The 23,532-nt window shown below is 35.6% G+C and overlaps 2 protein-coding genes across 7 annotated transcripts in view; one reads left to right on the top strand and one right to left on the bottom strand.

The window, feature by feature from the left end:
- The window catches only part of NBEA (neurobeachin), a 534,050-nt gene that overhangs the window by 237,163 nt on the left and 273,355 nt on the right, over nucleotides 1–23,532 (bottom strand). For all 6 annotated transcript variants that reach the window (XM_080377534.1, XM_080377536.1, XM_080377535.1 and 3 more), the window contains one exon: nucleotides 10,900–10,964. In XM_080377534.1, coding sequence (XP_080233660.1) covers nucleotides 10,900–10,964 — 65 coding nt within the window. The remainder of the gene's footprint in view (nucleotides 1–10,899; nucleotides 10,965–23,532) is intronic.
- The window catches only part of LOC308059739 (uncharacterized protein), a gene marked incomplete at its 3' end in the record, with an annotated part of 81,223 nt that continues 68,661 nt past the window's right edge, over nucleotides 10,971–23,532 (top strand). Inside the window, exon 1 of the mRNA XM_080377561.1 lies at nucleotides 10,971–22,849. Coding sequence (XP_080233687.1) covers nucleotides 22,808–22,849 — 42 coding nt within the window. The 5' untranslated portion in view covers nucleotides 10,971–22,807. The remainder of the gene's footprint in view (nucleotides 22,850–23,532) is intronic.

Below are 23,532 nucleotides of genomic sequence, written 5' to 3'. Positions count from 1 at the left end.
CATCTTCATTTTATGTGTATTTATCTGTAGTAAAAAGTGTTCACATTCTCTATGACCATTTATGCAATAAAACACCTACAAGGGACTTCAAATGGATTCCCAGAGAAAGCTAATTTCCGCAAGTTATAAACAAATCTCTTGCCAATACTCAGCAAAAAGATAGAAAAATAAAATAAAATAAAATAAAAATCTGTTGACACTAGTCTCTGACTGTTTTACAGAAAATGAAAACTTTTATAGACATCCAGCAGATGAATCAAATTAGCTGGCTGAAACTGCTGGTGACCACAGTGGTATCTCCTACCCCTCTAAATGACCTTTCTGCTACAGAGACTGAAAGACCTGATGCATTTGGGAACAACACTGGAGTTGCTACAGCTTTTGGACAGCACATCAGGCAAACTAAGCCAGATTTCAGGTAACCTTGAAATGCCACAGGTCTTCAGGCTCCAAACTCAAGGAGATGACAAATAACAGGTGACCAGAGAACATGACTGAGCACTGGGTCCTGACTGCCTAGCACTCAAATCATAAGCCTGGCCCCCACTCATTTTTTGGCTCACTTCCATCCAGAAAATGTATAGGCATGGTCCAAAAGACAGCTTACTAAAGACACATGGATGAAACCAAATCAGCTTAAATTCTTTCCAGTGCTACCCAAGAAAGTTCTGCAGGTGTTTTCACACCACACCCCAGCACACATCAGTCTAGTGGGCAGCCCTTACGTTATTCCAAACAATCTGAACTAAACAACGTAGTAATGATATCTTCAGGTGAAAAAGGAACCATACAGGCTTCAGGGAAGAGCTGGACTAAATGCTGTGCAAGATGAATGAAGACACTCCATTCTAACAGGTGCTAACCTTAAGCAGTATGAACATAGGCCAGTCCAGCCTATTTGGTTTTGTTTAAAACTACAGACATATCTGCCCTCTTTTTGTTTGCTGTCAAAAATTTTATCTATGGGATATCTCAGTATTATTTCAACTGTATCTAGCCAGTTGTTTCATACACTCTCATATATTTATCACTGCAATTTCTTCAAGAAAAAGATAAAAACCTGTTTGTATGTGGTCAGCACATTGGGATTATGACAAAGGTAAAGCCAAGGCCTATCAACACTATATAATCAATAGATAATATTGTATCAATGTGTGCTAATAAGGGACATATTGTGATTCACTTACCTTAGGTGCTTGTATGCACCTAAGATACAGCTTCAAAGACTAGGTAAACTATGTTTTTGCATCTGGAAGACCATTAAGAATTATGCTAGCCTTAAAATCACTTGCCAGTAAGACAGACTTCTTCAAAACAAGAAGGATTAAAATCTAGGCCATCATTTAGAAATTGTGCATGCCTCCAAAAGAAGCCTTGGCCTGGATGTTTTGATTTATAAGTGCAAGAATGTAGGTCAAAAACCAGAACCATAATATGTTAAAACAGTTAAATGTGTCGACTTAGCTTTGAAAGGAAAGGCAGCTACCACAAGGTCAGTGAAGCAATGCCTTAGAGAGTTTTTTGCAAGGAAACTTATGTGCTTGCTTGAAGTTGTTAAAGGAAACTTGTTACTTCTTGAAATATAAAACACTACGTAAAAAATTTTTGGTACTGATTTTTACTTCTAATGTGAAGTTATCCTGTATTCTCAAACTATATTTCTACTAAGGAAGAGACTGCAAAAGTGTTATTACTATTATATCTGGATTACATCACAGCCAGCTAACTCTGACTGAATGTCAAATTCATATAGACACAGCACAACTCAGCATACTGTCCTAACTGGGTTACACCTGATGAACATGCATCATCCTTTGAACACTTAGCAATTTACCTAACTCCTTACTAACTCAATCACATGCATGGCATAAGATTATTTTTTTTTTAAATCCAAGAAACCTCAGACATTTCTGGCATAAGAAAAAGTGCTTACAACTATCTTTCGGATTCTCATATAAAAAATAACAGGAAGGATTCAGAAAGGATCCTAAACCAGGAAAAATCTCACACTTGGTAGTTTCAAAGGCTGCCAATACATTAAAAAAGTTTCCCTTCACATACTGTAAATAAGAGAAAAACCCAAGGACCTCTAGGTCAGCAAATTCACTCCACTGCAACATGCAGCTACATCATACAAACTCTTTCATAAACTCTCTTTAGTTTATGAACAGCTTTTTCATGAAAACTAGCTCATGAAATGTGTCTTCAGTTTATGAAAACGTAATTGAGTGCTTGCCTCCAGCACAGCTTTGGAAGGTCCTCTAAAGGTTAAAACCCTATTCCTTTCTAATCCAATATTCTTCAGCAGTCTTTACTGTTTCATTTTATGCAAATGTTGCCCCTAGGTTCTCACAATTCTTCCTTCTGTTGACCTTCTGATATTACATCTATCCCTATTTTACTAGGGCAAGTAAATCAGCTCTCTGACTTTTCTTGTATGGCAAACCAGTTAGTAACAGAGATTGCCTTTTGGGCTTTTACTAATTTCATACACTGATTTTACCTTCTCTGCAAGTGCATAACCAAAACTGTCAGCAGTATTCTAGACAAGTTCTACTTACTATTTACATAGTAACATTAATACTGACTTATTTCAATGGAAATACCTTTTTTTGATGCAATTCTAGAATTTTGTTTTCCTTTTTCTTAGCCCTATGTTCTATGATTTTGCACAATAAAATTTCAGCAATAGATTGGTCTTTTACTTCCTCAGACCTTTCCAAAAGACAAACCAACAGTGTCTAGCATATATTCTCAGGAACATGAACTCCATATACTATAATCTGTAAAATATTTAGGTAACATATTGCATTGTATAATATCTGTATTAATGCAAATTTGAAACCCACCCAATATATTCCGATTGGTATTTCAGTCATCTGCCTAGCTATGTTTTCCATCCACAGATTTTTACAGAGCACTCCTTTTTTGGGGAAAAGTCTATCCTCTGCACCTTTCCCAAACCATCATCCTGTACTGGAGTGAGCAATCCAAGTAAGAAGGAGCTTGAGGCACAAAATACATGTATACTTGTTAGTCAAAGGGAAGATCTGAAATTTTATAGCAGTACTACTTTTATTCTCCTTCAAAAATAAAACATGACCTTTAGTGAGTTCTCCTTATCACTGACAACTGAACATTTGTTGTGATTGAATTATACTCACTGTTCTCACCTGCCCTTGTAAATTCTCAGCCCGCCTTAGCAAGCACCACCCTCAAAAGACCTAGTAGATAGATGGATGTTGAGACAGTGATGAGTCAGGCCTTTTGGTCACACTTAATCTCTACACAAGTAGTCCTCTCAGAGCGTTAAGGAGTTGAAAAGTGTCACCACAGGCTTGCTGTACTTTTTGTATTGTTCTCCAGTAATTCAGGATTTGCCAAAAAAACCCACCCAAAAACCAAAACCACAACAAAAAAATTTATCTAGAATAACATTTGGCTGTATCCTGTGTGACCATTTATTCCGTTGCACCACTGAAACTCCTACTAGAATTGAAGCAAGTGTGCTGCTGTTTCCTTCCCCAGCTGAACTTTAGAAGTCCAGGGTACTTACAGGTTAAAGGAAGTTGTGAAAAAGTACATGTAATCAATCAGATGCCCCTGTTTTTCAGATATTGGGGTTTAAAAAGGCTGGATTGTGGAGTTCCACATTCCAAGAAGTCACTCAAGGAAACAGCCAGAGCCTGGGAGAATTTTTTTTAACAGTTTTGGGAAATAGAGATGGTGATAAGACTATACCCAAACTGTCTTGGAAACACATAAAAAGTATAAAATGTTTGCAACATGGATTAGGACAGGTTGTGAAAAACAGTGCTATTTGTACAATGATCAGAATTGAAGGATGAAAACTTGTATCTCACTAGCTGTTCTGAACTAACTTTGTTGTCCTGCAGTCCATTCTTCCTAGTAGAAATCTTAGAGAGAAAAAGGGCTTGTAGCTGTTACACTGCTAGATAAAACAATTGTGCTTATGTTGCCCAGTCTTTCATTTGAGATAAACTAAAAAAGCAGATCATTCCCAAGCAGCAATTTTCAAAACAGATTACAAAATGAACATTTGTTATAATTTAACTAAGGTCTTGCTTCCTCTACTCATTCCTGAAGTTCTGCCAACTCACATGTTCAGGGAAACAGATGTTTCTCTGACTTACTTTCATCAGATGCCCGTAGCTTAATTTTTCCAAGAAGCAGCCTGGAAACATGCCACTTTTTCACCAAACACAGTTGTTTTGACAATTATTACTCTTAATGGCATTCACAAGAAATGAAACCTATTGTTGCACTTGGTATCTATAATAGGATTCATAGACTGGTGTAACTTGAAGAGTTTGAAGTTCTACAAGATGCAGTACTGCTACAAATACTTTGAAAGTAAATTCCTACAACCATTAGAAGGCAATGGCTAACACAGGGGTCTGATTTCTAGCAAAAAGCCAATAATGAAGACTTTACTAGAGAAAATTTTGCAACTATAGCATGAAAGACCAGCTACTTGGCTACTACATAAGCACATTGGCAAGATAAACTTCATGGAGGGTAACTATTAATGTTTCAGAAATGTCACAGAATCTATAACAGACTTGGTGAAGCTCAGTTGACTACTAAGAATCTATTCTACTTCTCATAAAGATTTTCTATTTTGCTTAAGAATTTTCTAAATCTAGAGGAATCTGTCTCTTTGAAATAGTGACCATCCCGTAAACATCCAAGACCAGCAGTTACAACTGGAATGGCCTGCATCTCAGAATCAGCCTCCCCATTGAGATATGACTGGATCAGGCAAGGCCAGAAGCTGAGAGGATGCCTCAAAACCTCGAACAAATCTAGGAAGTCCAGCTGTACTGACCTCACAAGTACATAAGTGGTTACCATAACAATGTACGCTTTGTCTAACACAAACTAATTATTAGTCTGGAGGTAGGGCAAGGACAGCTGTTGTAAAGAATATGAGATTATAGAAAAGCATATCAAACAGGGAGCTTAAGCTCACACCTCAGCTGGAGCAGAAATACAGATATTCAGTGCCCAGTTTTACAGAAGTATCTATGACAGGAATCCTCTACTGATGGAAGATGGCATTTAGGATGAATTTCCATAAAACAGCCACTCACAGATGATAAAGGATTCCTCCAATCAAAGTTACACTTGGTGAGGGTGACAATACAGCAACAGAATTTGGTTACATCTGTCAAAGACAGAATAATCAAACACCTTTGTTCTTATTTATATATTGTAACTGAGGGCTATTTTCTGCCTGGATTTACACATACTGGATTTTGCACATCAGGCTAGAATCCTTTGCAAGTTGTTCTGGTAGGCCTACATAATATCCACGATGTCTGAAGACCATGTGTCTCGTATTCTGGGATGATTCAGGTGATCTCCCTGTTTGACCTCAAGGTTCCTGTGATCAAGATCATTGGCAAGACAGAAACAAGGAACAGCATCCTTTCTCCATCCTTCTTGGACCCAACTACTAAATGAGTTCTTCAAGGAGTACCTAGGGATCCAGCTGTAAATGCATGTCATAAATCAAATATGGCAAACGGCACCATAGATACACCTTTTAACACAGTGCCTGAACATTTAAGTATTGTGGACAGTGAATAATGACTGTGAGCTCATTTACAACAAACCAAACATATCAGAACTGCCAAACTGCAACAGAGGAAGTCCAAAAGAAAATTTGCTGCAGTTACCCAACAATCCTAGTTGAGGTAACATGGAAAGAATGTAAGTCTTTATTAGCTTCCTTTCAGGATTTAATCAGCAATTCATCTAAATTCAAACAAACACAAATTTCCAGTCTATTTAAACATTCTGCTACTCTTTCCAGGAAATTAGTGAAACCTCTCCACAAAATAAGGTTTAAAAGAAAAAGGCCTCCTGTGAATTTTAAGTATGCTTGGAGGTCCAGTTAGGTGGATATGCAAAAGTATATATTTTCATGGCCAAAGGCAGAAAGCACACTTAGGTACAGAGATGAAATTACAGAAACAAAGCTTACAATTTTAAATCTGAGATGAAATAAAGTCTCATGATTCCTCAAATGTATGTTATGATCTGACTACCCCTGCTATTTAAAATAATGAAATTCTCTAAATAATTAAGGAAATTATTTTAAATAAAAGAACAAGGTCATCTCTTTAAAGAGGTGAGTGTTGTAAAAACATAAAGGGAGAAGGAAATGGAAGATAAGGATAGTAATCGGATTCTGAAAGACTAATAGATAATGATCTGTAACATCCATCTCTTAGGCAGGATAGACCCCTGAGGTACTCCACTTGTCAAAGGCATCAAGGTAGAGTACAACCAATTAATCACAACCCTCAGAGCCCCATTATGCAGCCAGTTTTCTACCTATTTAGTTGTCCATCCATTCAGAATGTAATGTTCTAACTCCAATACATGAATATTGTGGGACACAATGTGGAAACCTTGCCAATGTCAAGGTAAGATGTTCAATGCTCTCCCCATGTCCACAAATCCAGTTTTATCACAGAAGACAAACAGGTTGGTCAGGCATGGTTTAGCTTTTTTAAATCCATGTTGACTGTTCTCAATTATGTTCTCCTTCATGCAGCCAAAAGTGTGGTCCAAAAGGACTTGTTACATGGTTTTCCAAGGTACGGAAGAAAAACTAACCAGCTCACAGTTCTCTGGCTTTAGTGGATTACTTTAAAGATGGGTGCAACATTTACCTTTCTCCAGTTACCTATGACCTGGCCCAAGTTCCTTGACCTTTCAGAGGTAATAGTGATCAGCCTTGCAAGGACTTTCACTACCATCAGATGTACCCCATCAGGTATTATGGACGTGGTATGGTATGGTATGGCATAGAACAAGCTATCTCAAGGAATCCTTGACTCAATCCTCATCCACTGCTGGTGGTTCTCCTCCTTGAACACTTTCACTAAAAACAGAGACTTGAGAAACCTTGGTGAAGACTGGGGCAAATAAGGCATTGAGCATTGCAGTCTCATATAACACTAAATCATCCATCACATTCAGCAACAGGCCACATTTTCCTTGGTCAGACTTTTACCACTAATGAAGTGGTAGAAGCTCTTGTTGCCCTTGATATCTTTCAAGTCTCATTTCCAGTTGTGTTGGCCTTCCTGACAACGTTCCTTACATGTTCAAGCAGTGTTCCTAAATTCCTCCTTTCTAGCCTGCTTCTACTTCTACCTCCTGTGTACTCTTTTTACACCAGAGCTTTACTATAATTTCCTTGGTTAGCTAAACCAGTCTTGATACACAGACTTTTTTTTCCTGTTCTTGCACTTGGATGATGCTGTACTTAAAGGCCTGCCACCTTTCCAGAGGTCTCTTGACCTCCATATCTGCCTCTTATGCAATCCTACCTATCAGTTTCCTAAATAAGCTAAAATCTGCACTCATGAAGTCTGTACTATACTACATCCTCACTCCACTATTTCATAGCAACTACAGCCAAAGGTGACATTAATTACCACATTCAAAATCAGTAGATCCAGCTGTGTGTCACTCTTAATTGGTTCATCCTGTATCAAGAAGTCATCCCCAGCACCCTCCAGAGATCTTCCTGACTGCATGCATCCCACCCTGTTGCACTTCCAGAGGATATCAGAGAGGTTAAAGATCCCTATGAGAACTAGGGTTTGTGATCCAGATACTTCCTGAAATTTTTTAAAGAATACTTCTTCCTTTCCTTCACCCTGAATGGGTGGTCTGTGACAAACTCTCACCATAATTCCACCCTTACAGGACTTTCTTCTCATCCTGTCCTGCAAGTTATCAACCAGACTGTCATCAACCCCATTGAAGAGCTTCACACATCTGAGCTACTCCTTCACAGAGAAGGCAACACTCTCTCCTTGCCTTCTCTGCCTCTATTTCCCAAGGAACATGTATCCGTCCAATTGTAGCACTTCTGCCATGCAGTGCAGGCCCTCCCACCAAACCTCATTCATTCCACTGATGTCATAGTTTTGTGATTGCATGTGGAGTAATTTCTACTGCTAGTTTCCCAAGTTGTATGCATTTGCATACATATTTACTTGAAGTGGGTGCTCCTATCTTATCTCTTGTTGTCACCCTACACCCTTTTCTTTTGACCTCATCCATCAGCACCCCACTTAAATATGGGTTGTAATCTCCCTACCACATAATTCCTAAAGAACTCTTTTCATGTCTCTTTTTACAGCCAACACTGTAAATGCATCCAGCTCTTAAATAAAGAAGCCTTCTTGTGTATATACCCTAACGTAAATCTGAAATCCTAATTAAGCTGCTATCAGTGAAGCTCTTGACATGTGTGATACCCTCAATATCACATATTCATAGCATGAGACTTATTAAAAAGCAGCATAAAGTTCAAGATCCTAACCAGAATATCTCTAAATCTTTCAGGTATATTATAGACATGTACACTTCCAAATTAAATATCTTTGCATATGTTTTCCTTGAAAGGATTAATTCAAATCTACAGTCAGATACTCTTGTTGTACTAACAACTGTTATAACAGTTCCTGTTTTTAGAAAAGTGTATCAGTGTCTGTATGTTGAATCCTACAAATGTGTCATTCAGACCTTCCTAAAAAAACAGTAACTAAAACAAAATACAGAAACAAACACAGTAAATCAACTGATGTAAAATGAAGATGCATTCATTAAATTGACAGGGCTTTTTCTTAACTACAACTAAACTGAAATATTGTATTTCAGAACATTTCTAATGAAGTCAAAGATCAGAAAGACACTTGAATTATTTCAAGCAAAATCAACAGAAGTTAGGTAATCAGAAAATCACCTTATAGCATCCATATATTAAACAAGATTGATATCTAACTGAAAGCAGTAAAATCTATTATCCTCTGCATTACACCTAAACATTTCCTCTATGTCAAAAGAAAAAGCTTTCTCAAAACTGTTGATTTATTACCCAGGTCTCTCAAAATCTTACTTAGAAAGTCCTTCAAAATATTCTTAGTCTTCATTTTGCTTTTAATAATTTAAAATTCAATCATTATTGCCCAGCGATTATATGCAATTTTACATCCCATTAAGCCTGCTTTGTTTTAATTATAAAGACCCTTTGTTAGATTCCTTTAAATGATCCAGTTTATAATTTCAGGTTATCCTAGGGAGCACTTTAATTCAGCTGCACATTCATCAACTGTTTATGTCCTGTTAATTGTTGACAACTGCACAATTGCATTCTCTAGCTATGATTGATGAATTGCATTCACAAGTTTAGCTATTAAGCAGAATAAATATTTATAACAATTTCCAGTTAAAGGATTGTTAGCTTTATACCCAAAAGGGTAAATTAAAAACAAATGGGCTGATTGCAAAGACGAGTGTTCTAATAATGCACACACACTTGTTCTAAAACACCTTTCTGACAAAAGTATATGGAGGAACATGCGTCTAAGGGCAGTTTGATTAAACATTCCTTTGACTGGATTTAAGCAGCAGTTCTTAAATACTATGTTGTTTTGAAAAGTTTTTGTTAGAGGGGAGTAGAGTGTTCACTGATATCTTAATACCTGACTGCTAAAAATATGCAGATGTAGGATTTGTTCAGAATAAGCATTTTATCAATAGCGAGCATGCAATAATATCTGAACTCACTAGCCTGGCTGAGAAAATAGAAAGGGTCAAAAAGAAATTTATTTTCATGTTTATTTATTTGTATTACTATCCAAGAACATAAGCTTCCTACAATTACTCAGTTTATTATCATGTAATATTTATTGTACAATGTGCAGTACATGACCCACTCAGGTGAGTCCTATTATGGTGTAAACTCATATTGCCACTTCACAGCAAGAAGAATTTCCAAAGAAAAGACTAAATTTCCAACTGCTATATTGTGGTGTAACTTCAGTGTGCACAGGGAATCTGAAAGAATTTGCACCAAGCAAAAACTGGGTGATAAGCTACAAGTTCCTCTTTTCAAGGTATTCATATTCCTATACCTTAGTGTTTTCTAAACTTAATTTTAAATAAACGCATGATTTAACCACTGAAATATCACGGCAAGACAAAAAATATCCTCTAATAAAGAGAAGATTTGATACTTTACTTTGGTAATGACATACCATTGGTGAAAAAAGGAAACCACACCTAAAATGACAGCATCTCTTCAACACGTGTATTGCTATATGTTTGTTTGTTGTTTTTTTTTTTTTTCTCCAGCTGCACATATCAAGACATCTAGTTTCAAAGGGATTTAATGTACTGGCCAATATGTGTCACACACATTAGACAAGTGGCTCCATTTGTCTTTGGCATTCTACTACCAAGAAGGCCAAAGAGTCCCCCTTTGCTGCCCAGCTTGCTGGCTGGAAGTACTGGCAAACATTGCACAGAGTAAAAGACAGACACAGTATTAAAATTACTTGGGGAGTGATAATGAAGTATCTTAAGAATTTGCAAAAGCAAGACTGCTTTTATAAACATAATAACCTGCGTGTTTTACAGAACTCAATTTGGACCAGAAATTCTAGGTAAAATAATTCCTTTTGAAATTATAGTACAGAGAAGTGCATCTGTACAATGAATGCAGTGCTCCTAAAACAGATGGAGCAGCAGATGGGTTTACAGATTGGGGTCCCTGGACTGTCTGGGTAAAACAACCTTGCTGCTCTGGAAAATGGTGGTTCAATTCTCAAATAAACCCAAACCTATATACAGTTCATGGGAGCTCTATTTCCTTCTGTCAATAAACAAAATTTTCAGAATTTACACAATTCCATATTAAATATTTGCTATATAAAGTATCTATACAATAAATCTCTTAATTAAAATGGCCTTTACACAATCTTTTTGGAACAGATGGTGAGGAAGTATTATCACCCAATGGAATAAATGCAAAATGACTACTTGTTCAAAAGCTTTAAAATTAATTACCTTCCTTCATTGATGAGCTCAATAAATGCAAGTCCTGCATTCTTCTGAATAGAATTTTGCCATTCCTAAGAAGATAAAATATAACATGATCAAAACCCAAGGATTTTAAACCACATTTCTGAAGCTGACCCTGATGACTTCCTAAGGAGCTTGAATATAGGCTAAACTTCTTAATTTAATGCTTTTTTTTTTTTCCCCTTTTCAAAGAAGAATGACTTGATCATTTAAAAACTCTAATTTGTTTTGATTTTCAAATAACTTTTAGGTGGTCATGTTTTCTGTTTCACCCTTAAGCAAGCTTTAGTTTCCTTGTCTGGAGAATATGAAAATACATCTTGTTTCTCCAGTTCATAGTTGCCCAATGAACATATTAAGTGCACCAAAGTATGACAGCAGTAGTTTCTTCATGTTGCTTCACTGTTACACCTTGTACATTTTATCATATAGGGCAGACAACAATGTGTATACCACCCACCCCTCCTTGAGTTCAGTCTTTGCTTCTGCCCCGTTATAAATGAAAACAAAACCAGTTGCTAATAACAAACTGAGTTTTTAAAATTCTTCTACTGTTAACATGGATTTCCAAGATAAACTTTTGAAACTAATTTAAACCACCTAATCAATATTAAAAGATAACAAGTTTTATTTCATATACCACTAAGTTAAAGAGAAAATTCTCAATGCATCACAAAAAGCTTCTATCACTGCCTCTATCACACCAACAGACTTTTGATACTTGAGATAAAAAAAGGTTGAGACATCTCTCTAGCAAGTGAAGATTGCTTTCTTTTGGGACAATACCTTAAAACTTTAAGAGTAATAAACAATTCCTTTTCATCATATAGAAAAAAAATAAATCAAAATACATCTTTTTTACAAAAAAAAGTAAAACAGTTCAGAGATAAATCATCTAGTCTGAGACTTCATCTTATAAACAGAAATGGGTAGAGAGCGCTACAGTTACAGAACTATTCTGCCTTACATTTAATTTTTTACAGGACTAAAAAAAACATGCAGAAATTCCTAATGCTTGTTTCCTGATACGGGCAAAAAAAGATACCTTTGTACAGATAAGGAAATTTTCTCAAAGAATAGTTGTGAAAACTAATCACTAATCAGCATGGTGCTTCTTACTGATCATAGTAATTCACAGATTTGATCAAGTCATGCATCTTACAAAAAACCAGCAAGAATTATCTTGTACTCATGGTTGATTTTATAAGAGGCAGCTACTGAAATACTCAAATCATGAACATACTCTTAACCCATTACTAAAGAGGTAAGTCCTGATTAGGGAAGGTGGAGTATCAAGCCTCTAGCTTGTGGTCTAGAAAACCATTGTAACAGGTCCTTTCTTCAGAGCTGTTGATTTTGTTCTTTTCCAAATCCACTAACCAAAGCAAGCCTAATGATCTAATTTCTGGAAGCAATTAAATTACCTTGGTACAGTACAAAGCTACTCTGAGAAACTACAAAGAAAAGGATTCAGTTGCCTAAACATAGGCAACTAGTGCCATTGTAAGAAACAATAGTCTGGGTTTGAGACAGTATTTGAGGTGTATCATTATATTTTTTTTTTTTAAATCAGAGCCCCTTACTGTACACTATAAAAAAAAACTATTAGCATTTTCTTTTGAGATGATTTTCTGCACCACAGCTGCTATGACTTTGCAGTGAAGAAAACAGAACTGTTATCACTACAATTCAGGAAAGAAGTTGAAAAGAGAAGAAAAAAAAGAAAGGAAAAAAGGCTTCTTAAAGACAGCTAGAAGAAAGCATGCTGATTAAATTTTTAAAGAGAGACAGAGGGTCTACCTGTGTCTGCAAAAGACCAAGAAATTCTTGCACGTATTTTTTCAGATCTTACTGTTCAGTGCACATCTCAGATACTGCAGGACATCCAAGATGTCCTGGATATCTTAAGGTACCTAAAGAGGCATTAGATATCTATGTGGAAGCAAACAAATCTCTTCTTATGTCCCCACAGGTGGAAAATCTCAGCAATTTATCCAAAGTAAATATTCACATTAAAAATGTGTGAAACCTGCCCAACTATCTACCAAAAACTAGTGGAAAATGTACTGATGCAGAACCAGAAAGAAACCAGGATTCATGCATTGCTTCACTTCAAACTCACTACTACAAATACCACTACAAACTCCTAACCTTCCATTAACCCACAGATAGGGGAATAATTATTACTACTACAAATTCCTCTCCATTTTAGGTGTAATCTAATATAAAAGATTCATGATCCTGAGAGGTGAACCGTAGTTGTGAAGAGGCACCTGGTTTTCTTTTTTCCAGTTTCTTTTTAAAACCCCCCAAAATAAAGTGAAATATTTAGAAATGCTAGCATTACAGTTGCATTTCAATAGTCATTCAGATCACTGCATGAACTTTAAGAACTGAATTAAGATGTGGAGTTGTATGCTCAAAGAATGTGCAGCAATTTTTTTTTAGAGTTTCTGTGAAATTTAAGATAATATTTCTCACCCTCAAGATACAAAAACCAGAAAGATAAGCACCAAATGTAATGGATACAGTGATGATGGGTGGGAAATTTATGCTATAGGCAAGTAGAATCATAGTATAGCTATTTGGTTATTAGCAGCTAAGTTCTTGAATGACAACACTACATCTCAGGTGGTTCTGGTGTAGTTCATATCCAGAATCTTCTGGGCCTTAAACAAGAGTTGGGAGACACTTCCGTGCCTCGGAAGTGTTGATGCCAATTACATGCTGAAGTAACAGAAGACTTGACAAAAATATGTAACAGAGAATTTCTTCTATACAAGAGGAATGTATTGACCTTTCTTCCCTTGGGGTTCCTGATTGACAGTGCCAGCAGTGCACCTCTCAGAACAAGGTAAGGTGTAGAAGACTCAGAGTCAGAGGCACATTCAGAGACTAACACAGACAGTGTTCAAGAATGATGACACATAACTTCTTTGTACTAAAACCAGAATGAAGATACCAAATTTCATTTCTAACTTTATTAATGTTGAAACAAATAAAAATAAGTCTTCATACACAATAATTAAACATTGTAACATTAGACATTCAGTTAAATTACTTTCCCGTATGGTTATGTTCTGAATATTTTATATTATGCCATTTTCTATTGAAGACATCAAAAACGTACTAAATCATTAGGATACTGGCAATTGCCAACCCCTGTCCCCACCTAACTTGTCCTCCTCCTCTATTCTATTGTTGCTTGAAAAGCATCACTGCACCCAGAAAGCATGAGTACAAGTTCCTTGACAGAAGGTTCAGATTGAATCTTATTATGAAACTGTCCATGCAGAGGAGAACAAGATGAGTAAAACTGGGATGAGAATAAAAGGCTGAAAATTCTAAAAAATGAACCATAACATAGTACAGATATTATTTGAAATTCAGTGTTTTTTTTTTTTAATTCACACCATTTTGAACATTTTTTTCTTCTCTGATATTCTTACAATTTTTACTTTTGAGTATATTTTCCTAATCCTATTTTTTAAATATTCTCAGTACACTAATAAAAATGGAAAAAAAAGACACCAGAGAGTATTAACAAATTTAGCAACATCTTAAATTGAAGAGAGTATTAACAAATTTAGCAAATCTTAAATTGATACCAGAAAATTTGCACAGCTGAAAAATAATAGCCAAGGAGTAAAAAAGGAACAACTAGTCTTGACATGCTAAGAACTATTTTTTAGTTTATATAATACTTCTTTCCAAATTAACTTTTGCTTACAATAATTTTTTAAATTTTTATTCATGGTGATTAGGGAATTTCTTTAAAAATATATTGTGAAAATAATAAATAATAAACCTGACATAATAGCTTTATAAAAAAAAAAGGAATAGTGATTCTCAGAGTTTTCATAATTTACATAGGAACTCTTACCCTTTCCACTTTCCGCAAGGAAGTCTAAGATTGCATCACAAATTACAAGTTTCTCAACAAACTGCGGTTACTGAGTGGACAGATACCTGGTGTAGTAACCACCCCACAATTCTCCTTCCACTACACGTGCCACTGTCTCGATCAATTGTATCTTCTGTGGAATTCTCTCTTCTCCATTTCTTAAACTGATCTATTTTTTGCCCTTTTGTTATACTGAATCTTTACTGAATTTTCTAGTCTAAAGTATTAATAATTCAGTTCATATCTCAATACTTCAATCACTGTCATAACTCCTTGAGACAGGTGAAATTCTTTTCCATTGACTCCTTTCTAGGCCCTTGAATATGTTTAGACAAAAAATCTTGTACAAACCTGAGCAGGTGCTACCTTTTATGTGGAGAAGAAACAGGAAATTCCATAAAAATGTGTTTGCAATTCACAACATGCATGTAGGTTAGCTAAGGTTTGAACTCCATGTTGTGAAGTTACCTTCTAAAATCACCAATAACTTGCTTTATTTAAGAGGAAAGATTTAAAGGAAATGATACAAGATTGAAGGAAATGGCAGAAACCCATGTCCATTAAAAGTAGGTAAAAGCAGAAAAAAACAACTGAATTTAAGGTACAGCCTCATAATTATTTTTAGCAGATTACTCATATTTTTTTGAGAAGATTATACAGTTTTTAAGATCATAGGGATGTCCCTACCATTCCTAGAAGAATTTATTTAAAGATATTGAAGTCTTAAAACCTTCCATTACTGTTTGGAATTAGAATCAGATCTAAGTATTCCAAATTCACTGCCTTTATCCCTCTCTCCCACTCAGATGTATCTGGCTGATAGATGATAAATAAAACGTACTTTTGGTCTACCCTTTCAAGTAAAATTGTGATCAATTTTTGGATTTTATGATAGGTCATCCATTTTAAAAGTGACTATTTCCCATAGTAAGGAAGTTGCAGAACGGCATCCTCCTGGGAGGCAAATCTGCAAGTATTTGAATACTTCTTTTGGATTCTGGCCAAATCACAGAAAGGAAAAGAATGTGAAACTTTCACAGCACTTATTTATGTGAATATGACTCTAACAATGCAGCAAAGGCAACAGGAAGTTTTAAATTTCACTTTCACAAGACTAAAGCCTTATTTTTCCTTTATTTTCTTGACCTGGAGTAATATGTAAATTTCTTGCTTTCTTGGAAACATACAGACACATTGCCCTTCTGATCACCTGTGGCAATTGCCTAATTTATCTTGGAAATTAAGTCAAACGTTCCCAGAGGAACATTTCACTGGTATCTTAGAAGAAAAGAATAATAATAAAAAAATCCACAATTGCAAAAGCATTTACATTATCCAAACAACACTAGGGAAACAGCCAAATTTATTTAGATGATATAATATTAACATTCATCACCTTGTGGAAATTCTGCACATATTCTAATACAGACAGAAGATACATGTTAGAAGACACATGCATATCCGCATCTTCTAGAGCTTACTTCGTGACTGGAAAAATAGTTTGTCATTTAAGAGACCCTAAAATTATTATTAACAACTTGTGTTGCTATGTATGGCTATCAATCATAAAAGCCAATCCACTTATTACTCAACCAATCTTTAATGTTAAAGGTGAATAACTAATCTGAAGTCTTCCAAAATGCACCATTAAAAGAAGACCTTTTGATGTACAGAAAACTATCCTTCACATTGTCTCCACTGTATATACAGTGAAACCCACAAAAAATATGGTATAGTTATTAATAATGATGGTCTCAGATAATGAGCTTTTGCAGCCTTTCTCAGCCCTTTAAGAAATAAATACCAGCTGATGACTTCTGACTTTCTAGGTATTTTCCTCTGATCTAAGATTTTTCTCAATTCTAGGCAACTTAGTAGAGCAGTCAGGGGAAGACACCTTGTTGTATTAGGATACGGGGAAATTAATTCTTACAGTTTCCTGATCCTGCCTGTTTTGCCATTAATCTAGAAGAGGTTCAGATCAGCATCTTGCTGATGTGTAATAAATGTATTCTTTGACATTTTTTGACAAAAATACTCTGACAAGGACAGGCAAGAGAAAGGACCAGAAGTTCTGTGATGACTGGCGTATGTAAGATATTGAGGAAGAGATGCTGCTTATTACTAAAGGAAAAACACAGTAGTTTTCTGAGTGTATGGGGATCTGGAAGAACATCTCACAGAATAATCAAGAAAGTAAAATTGCCCAACAAGTAGAAAAGAATACACTGATGGTTTCCATTTGAAAGTTAGATTATCAGAAGCAGATGGCCAAGAGATGAAGCCAGATTGGGCTGGAAGACATTCCACACATGGACAAGGAATTAATGCAAGAAAATTCTCTGACACCCCTTTAGTGTAAAAAAAAAATAAAAAAAAAAAAAGACAATTCAAAATTATAATCTTCTTGTAGAATTCTATAAAGCAAGTAAGAAACATTAGGGAGAAAAAAAAATACCCACCCAAACATAAAACATAAAACAATCACTCCCAACAAACCACTCAATTTCTAGAGAAAAAAACATAAAGGAAAAAGTTTACTACCTCCCCTGTAGCTTGTCCAGGAGTTCATTTCTGGTTTGGAAATTACACTAAATGAGTATAATAACCTATTTGTGTACAGGCTGTGTTCTGAATTGTGAAGAGCCCCAAATCAACATCAGAACATACATGTTTATGTTCATCAGCATCTGGAGTGCTGTGTCCAGTTCTGGGCTCCCCAGTTCAAGAGGGATAGGGAACTACTGGAGAGGGCCCAGTGGAGGGCCGCAAAGATGATGAGGGGACTGGAACATCTCCCTGATGAGGAAAGGCTGAAAGAGCTGGGCCTGTGTAGCCTGGAGAACACTGAGAGGGGACCTTATCAATGTCTGCAAATACCTTAAGGGCAAGTGTCAGGAGGATGGGGCCAGGCTCTTTTCAGTGGTGCCCAGCAACAGGACAAGGGGCAACAGGCACAAACTGTAACATATATTATGTGTTCCTTCTGAATATGAGAAAGAACTTTACTGTCAGGGTGACAGAGCACTGGAAGAGGCTGCCCAGAGAGGCTGTGGAGTCTCCTTCTCTGGAGACATTCAAAACCTGCCTGGATGTGACTCTGTGCAAGCTGCTCTAGGAGAATCTCCTTTAGCAGGGGGTTGGACTAGATGATCTCCAGAGGTCCCTTCCAACCCTGACCATGCTGTGTTTCTGTCATTCCCTTCTACATTCTATTTTAATTCAGACTTTTGCAGTGATATGATATGAAGCACCATATCCTCCTAGTTGCATTGGTACAGAGACACTGGGTTATTCGAAAGGACAATGTGAACACATAGCCAAGGGTAAAACATCCAAATAGTTTCATGATTAGGAAAAAGAAAGATTAAAAATTTACACCTCCACAGGAATTTGCATAACCAACCTTAATTTCACCATTGAAGTTATACCAGACTGAATTTCCTAGATAGATTAAGTCTCAGGTTCATTGTTCTTTAGATTTAAGAGAAGCTGTCATTATTTAACTTGTCTTCAGCCTTCCTACTGCCGTTGGTGTTAAAAAGAAAAATAGCAAGCACTCTGTTCATGTGCTGCTATCACAGTTACTCTGAAAAAGCTGTCACTTATCAAAGAAAAATTAAGGAGTATGAGAACTCTAGGAATACCTTTGGAGCTAGTAAATAAGGACCAACAAGCATAACTCAAGTTGAATCTAATACTGGCAACAAGAGTAAACAAATACAAAATTATTACAAATAATTCTATAAATTAAAAGGTTTCTAATAATGCATAAAATGAAAATGTAAAGTAGATATACAAATAGTGTAGTACAGAAATAAAGCTAACTTTCTTAAGAAGATGGAGCCTGGTAAGATACCTGGTAAGATACCTGTGAGGATGGTGCTTGATAAGAAGGCACTGTACAGCAGAGCTTGACAATTCCTACTTAAACTTGGCTAGAAAGCTTTGAATAGATATGTTTAGTATCAAGAAGTATGGATTGCATTTCTATTGTATGAATCCCACATTTCAGAGCTTATGGTCAGCTGTAGGACCTGAAAAGGATTTCTTTTTCTGCTTGGTTTCTGTGTCGGGCAGCTGTCAATTTCTGAAGCCCAAGATCTATCCCATACTTTGAAGCAGAATGCACATGTAGATGTGTTTGTGCGAACTGAAATGTCTCCACTGCCTGGTTGATGGGTCTTCCTATATTCTCAGAGCTAAACCTACCCCTAGATTTCCTCAGTGAGAATTTCCTTCAAACTTGCACTGGTAAGGCACATTTTTGGGGTTTTTTGTTTGTTTCTTGTTTGCTTGCTTTTGTACCTCCCCTTGCAGTGAGATTCATTTCTTTATATTGTTTCAGTTTTTTTCTTGTCACTTAGGACAACAGGCAAATGCACTCATTTGCCTTCCCCTCTCCTGTCTTCTGCCCCATTTTGCCACTTCATTATAGTTTTCATTGCTATAGTATATATAGTAGTATACAACTACTACATTTTTACATGTGTCAAACTGCTAGAAAGTGTTTTATGGACTGTGCTGCATGGCAGCAGATCCTTCACAGATCTTTTTTGATAACGTATGTACTGAATGGCTGCCTGTGGTATGGAGAGACAGACTGGATTCAGCCGAAGCAGCTTCTAAGTTTCCAGGTTAATAGACAAGACAATGCAGACAGATACAACTCCTTTATGAGGCTCATACTGTCAACCAATGTTTGAAAAACTTAGCTGAAGCTCAGTTTACCCATTAATTACATACTGGAGTTGTCAAGTTATGGATATACTCTCAGGATACTTTGCTTTAATAAAGTCATTTTAAGTTCTACAATTTTTCATAAAGGTAAGCAATTTATAGAATTTACAGCTTAATTATAAGAGGGACTATATATCAGCATGTATTTGATAATCTCCAAACGGGTTTTAATTGCCAGTTTTAAGAAAAACATTTCTTGGTTATGTATATCCTTTTCTTCACTCCCTATATAGTTTTTCTAAAAAAAGCCTATTTACAAAGGATAGCATCTAAAAGAAATCTTTTTCCTCAACATAGTGATTCATAAGTGGATTATTTTCATTCAAGTTTTGATATTTCTTTTGGAGGCTCCTGAATTACCATATTGATCAAACATCCAACATGGGTGGTGGTGGAGTCAACAGAACAATGTATTGAAAGCTACAAAATTGTGACCATTTGACTGGTATTCTACATATATTCTACAACCACAAATGACATAGTATTTTTTCCCTAAAGTAACCATTTATCCATGATAATAGTTGTATTTTTAAACAGGTAAAGTAGCAAGATGTCTTAAATACTAAGACAGTATTTTCTGTTTGAGAATATAAATTTCCCCTGTTAATAGATAAGATACAGATAAATACAAGTGGCATGAGATAAAACTCTTTTGGGATAACATCATTCAGTTTCTGCAGAAGCTGTATCCCTAAAGAGAAAAATTTGCTGAAGGTCTGGAAGCAATTAGAACCTATTGTAGTGTTTTGGCTAACTAAAAAAAAAAAAAAAGAATAAGAAAAAAGTAATTGAACTCTAAATCTGTGTAAGAAGAAACTATACTGCAAAATTCATATTGGCTATTTTTTTCTTTTAAATTGTATGTTTTATTGAAGAAATCTGCCACTCCAACAGCAACACAGCTGTGACATGCTCAACCAGGCTGAGGGAACAAAGACCAGCTAATCAATCACAGATCTTGTCAAACATAACACATCTTCATCCATTTTATGTTAAAATAGTCAAAATCCAAATGAAAATGCCTATTTTATGAAAAGTGAAAATCATTGTGTGTTTATTATCAATTATCTAGAAAAAAAAATACATTCCAAGTACTTGGGTGTATGCTTTTGGTTTATATAAGAAATAAAGAAAATAAAGCCTTCAAACTAACCTAAATTTTATGAAGCAGATGATATTATGAAAAGATAAAATGGGTGCAAGGAAGCAAGTTACAGTGCAAGAGAGATTCAGAAAGTACAAAGAGTAGAAATTTTTGTTCTTCCTCAAACCTACAAATGATTCACTATCCCTACAGGAGTTCCTTTAAAACTTAAAATGTATTTTTCACAGAAACTCCAAATTCCTTTGGGGGAAAGGCTTGATTGCATATCCCTCAGAGTCTAAAAGGCTGCCCATATGAACTGAATTATCCATGACATGTACCTTCAGACATTTGTAATGTGATATTTCATGTAAATTTAGACCATACCTTGGACGTGAGCCGCTGGCAATGTTGATTTTATTCAGGAGCTCAGATAAGGAAAAAAATTCTGACATCCTTGCTAATCTGTAGTTGTTAACATGGAATTCCCAACATAAAGAGCATAAAAGCATCTAATTTGCTGTAGCAAATGAAAGGAAAACAAACTTCGCATTTCCCTTTCCTTTTCAATGTCTAAAGTTACTCTGTTCTGCGCAAACAAAATTACACTTTTCAAAGGTTTTTAGTATCGTCATCTATCTTTTAAGTGACACATTTCAAACTTGCCCATATAATCTGTAGAATGTCATTCAATTTGAATATGAAGGATTTACCCATGTTAGGAAGAAAAGCCCTAGTTACATTAGGATTACTAAAAAACCACAGTACTTTACATATTACTCATATTACTCAATTTATCATATGGAAAAGCTCAGGCAGCACTATCTCTTTTTTTATAGAGATGAGTTAACCTCATTTGCTGTGGACCACATCTCCTACGATCCTGATTCCAAGTTCTGTTAGCTATAGGCTCGATTACGATATTACGCTGTCTCCTATTCTCTTCCAGCCATTTTATGCGTTAGCATTTTTATAGCATTTACCTCATGTTTCCTTTTGGCAAATAGTTTCAAAATGTAAAGAGAAAAAAAGAACACAATTTTTACTTCAGATGAATAGAACTACAGACCTGTTTGTTTAGTACACCTATAGGATTAAATAGAATATTCTGATGAGAGGCATTTACAGAAGCTATACTTTTGGAGTTAGGAAGATGAGGGGACAACGCAATTTGCACCACTACTACCCCCTGTTGACCAGCTCCTGTAGAAACATTTAACATCACCAACGAACATTAACGGTATTAGCTTCTAAACATCAGGACACACAAAATCTTCCTTATTTAGAGGATAAGAAAAGAGCCCTGAAGTATCAGATGGGGTAAAAAACCTGAAAGCTTGCAATTTCCCAAGTAACTGGGTAGATTGAAAGCAGTTCTCCCAAACAAACAATGAAGAAAACTAATAAATATTCAAAACTTCAAAATGATTAGGCTCTTCACATTATTTCAGGTATAATATGAATATTATCTTTAAAATAGTCAAATATTTTAAAATAATAAATAACACATATAATATCCATAAAAACAACAAATTGATTTAGCTACATTTGTTACATAGCTTTACTGGGATGCCTAAAGAAAAAGCATTGCAGAAAGAGCTTAAATTTCTCTCTCTTCCTTTCAATCAATATTTGAGGCAAAGTTTCATCTCTAGGGCCCTTAATGGCAGGAATTCCTGGAGCCAGCAAATGAGTAATGTTAAACCTATGATTAGATGATGAGGCCATCAAAGACACTAGATCCTAATGCTACATTCCACTTCATTCCTGAGAACTGCAGTAAACCCAAAGGCTAGGAAGAAAGGACTCTAAGTTATTCCTTCCCTGAAGAAAATGCTTCAAAAGATGCTAAAAAAAAAAAAAAAAAAAAAAAAAAAAAAGGTTGCATGACATGAACATAGAGCTCAAAAGCCTTAATGGATCTTTTGGAATTTTCCTGGAACCTGGGACTTCACCATTAGGTAACAAATTTTTCAAGTGCCCTGCTGGATAAGGTTTGAAGTTCAAACCCCACTGAGGATTCCTGCCAGGGATGTATTTTTCTTTTACTTTTCCCTAACTAATACCCACCCTGGCTAAAAGAGGAAGAAATAAAAAGGAAGATACAAAAAGAAAAAAAAATAATAAAGGAAAACAAGATTTAATGATTTCCTTATGACACAAGCATGAAGAAAGACAACCTACGGACTGGCAAACAGAAGCAGCAGGTAAATTAGAACTCCCTCCCCCAAAATCAGTTGTTAATGGTAATTATTTTCAGATAGATTCCTGAAAAGTAGATCTTGATTTCGATTACCCCTAGAAACTCATTTGTTTTCAGTACATTTTTGGTGCATGTTCTCAACGTACAGCAGTGAATGCTCAAGTAAAGCTACAAACAAGTAATTTCCTTGATACTAATATAACAAGTTAACCTGGGCATTTTATATACTAACTTGGTTTGAGTTTAACTGGTATTGTAAATCTGTGGGGGACTTGGTAAATGAAATGCTGTTAATAAGTCTTTAGAGAAGTGTAAAAACTTGTGAAGTTATTTGGATCTGTTAGGCCAGCATATTTTTCTTGTATTTTACAAAATGAGCAAAATTCTAAAATATTTGTTGATAACTTATTACTGGGAGCTTAAAGTAAAAGGCTACATATATGAAATTAGCCAATAACACTTCTGTCAAAACAAATAAAATTAAAATTGATATATAAACAACCCAAAAAATATGAGGAATTATTTTAGTTTTGAGTATTTTACTTGTGAAAGCAACTCAAAATGTTAACTCATTCAGATTTCTGAGAAACCCATTACTGATATGCTAAAACCCCAATAATTAACTATAGCATTTTTAAAATAGAAATAATCTGCTGCCAGTCCTTGAGTACTATCTAATAATTTTAT

Source organism: Falco punctatus (assembly GCF_963210335.1).
Source record: "Falco punctatus genome assembly, chromosome: 2".
In the NCBI taxonomy this organism is placed as follows: Eukaryota; Metazoa; Chordata; class Aves; order Falconiformes; family Falconidae; genus Falco; species Falco punctatus.
The sequence above is the reverse complement of the archived record's forward strand: the minus strand, read 5'-3'. Positions and strand labels throughout refer to the sequence as shown.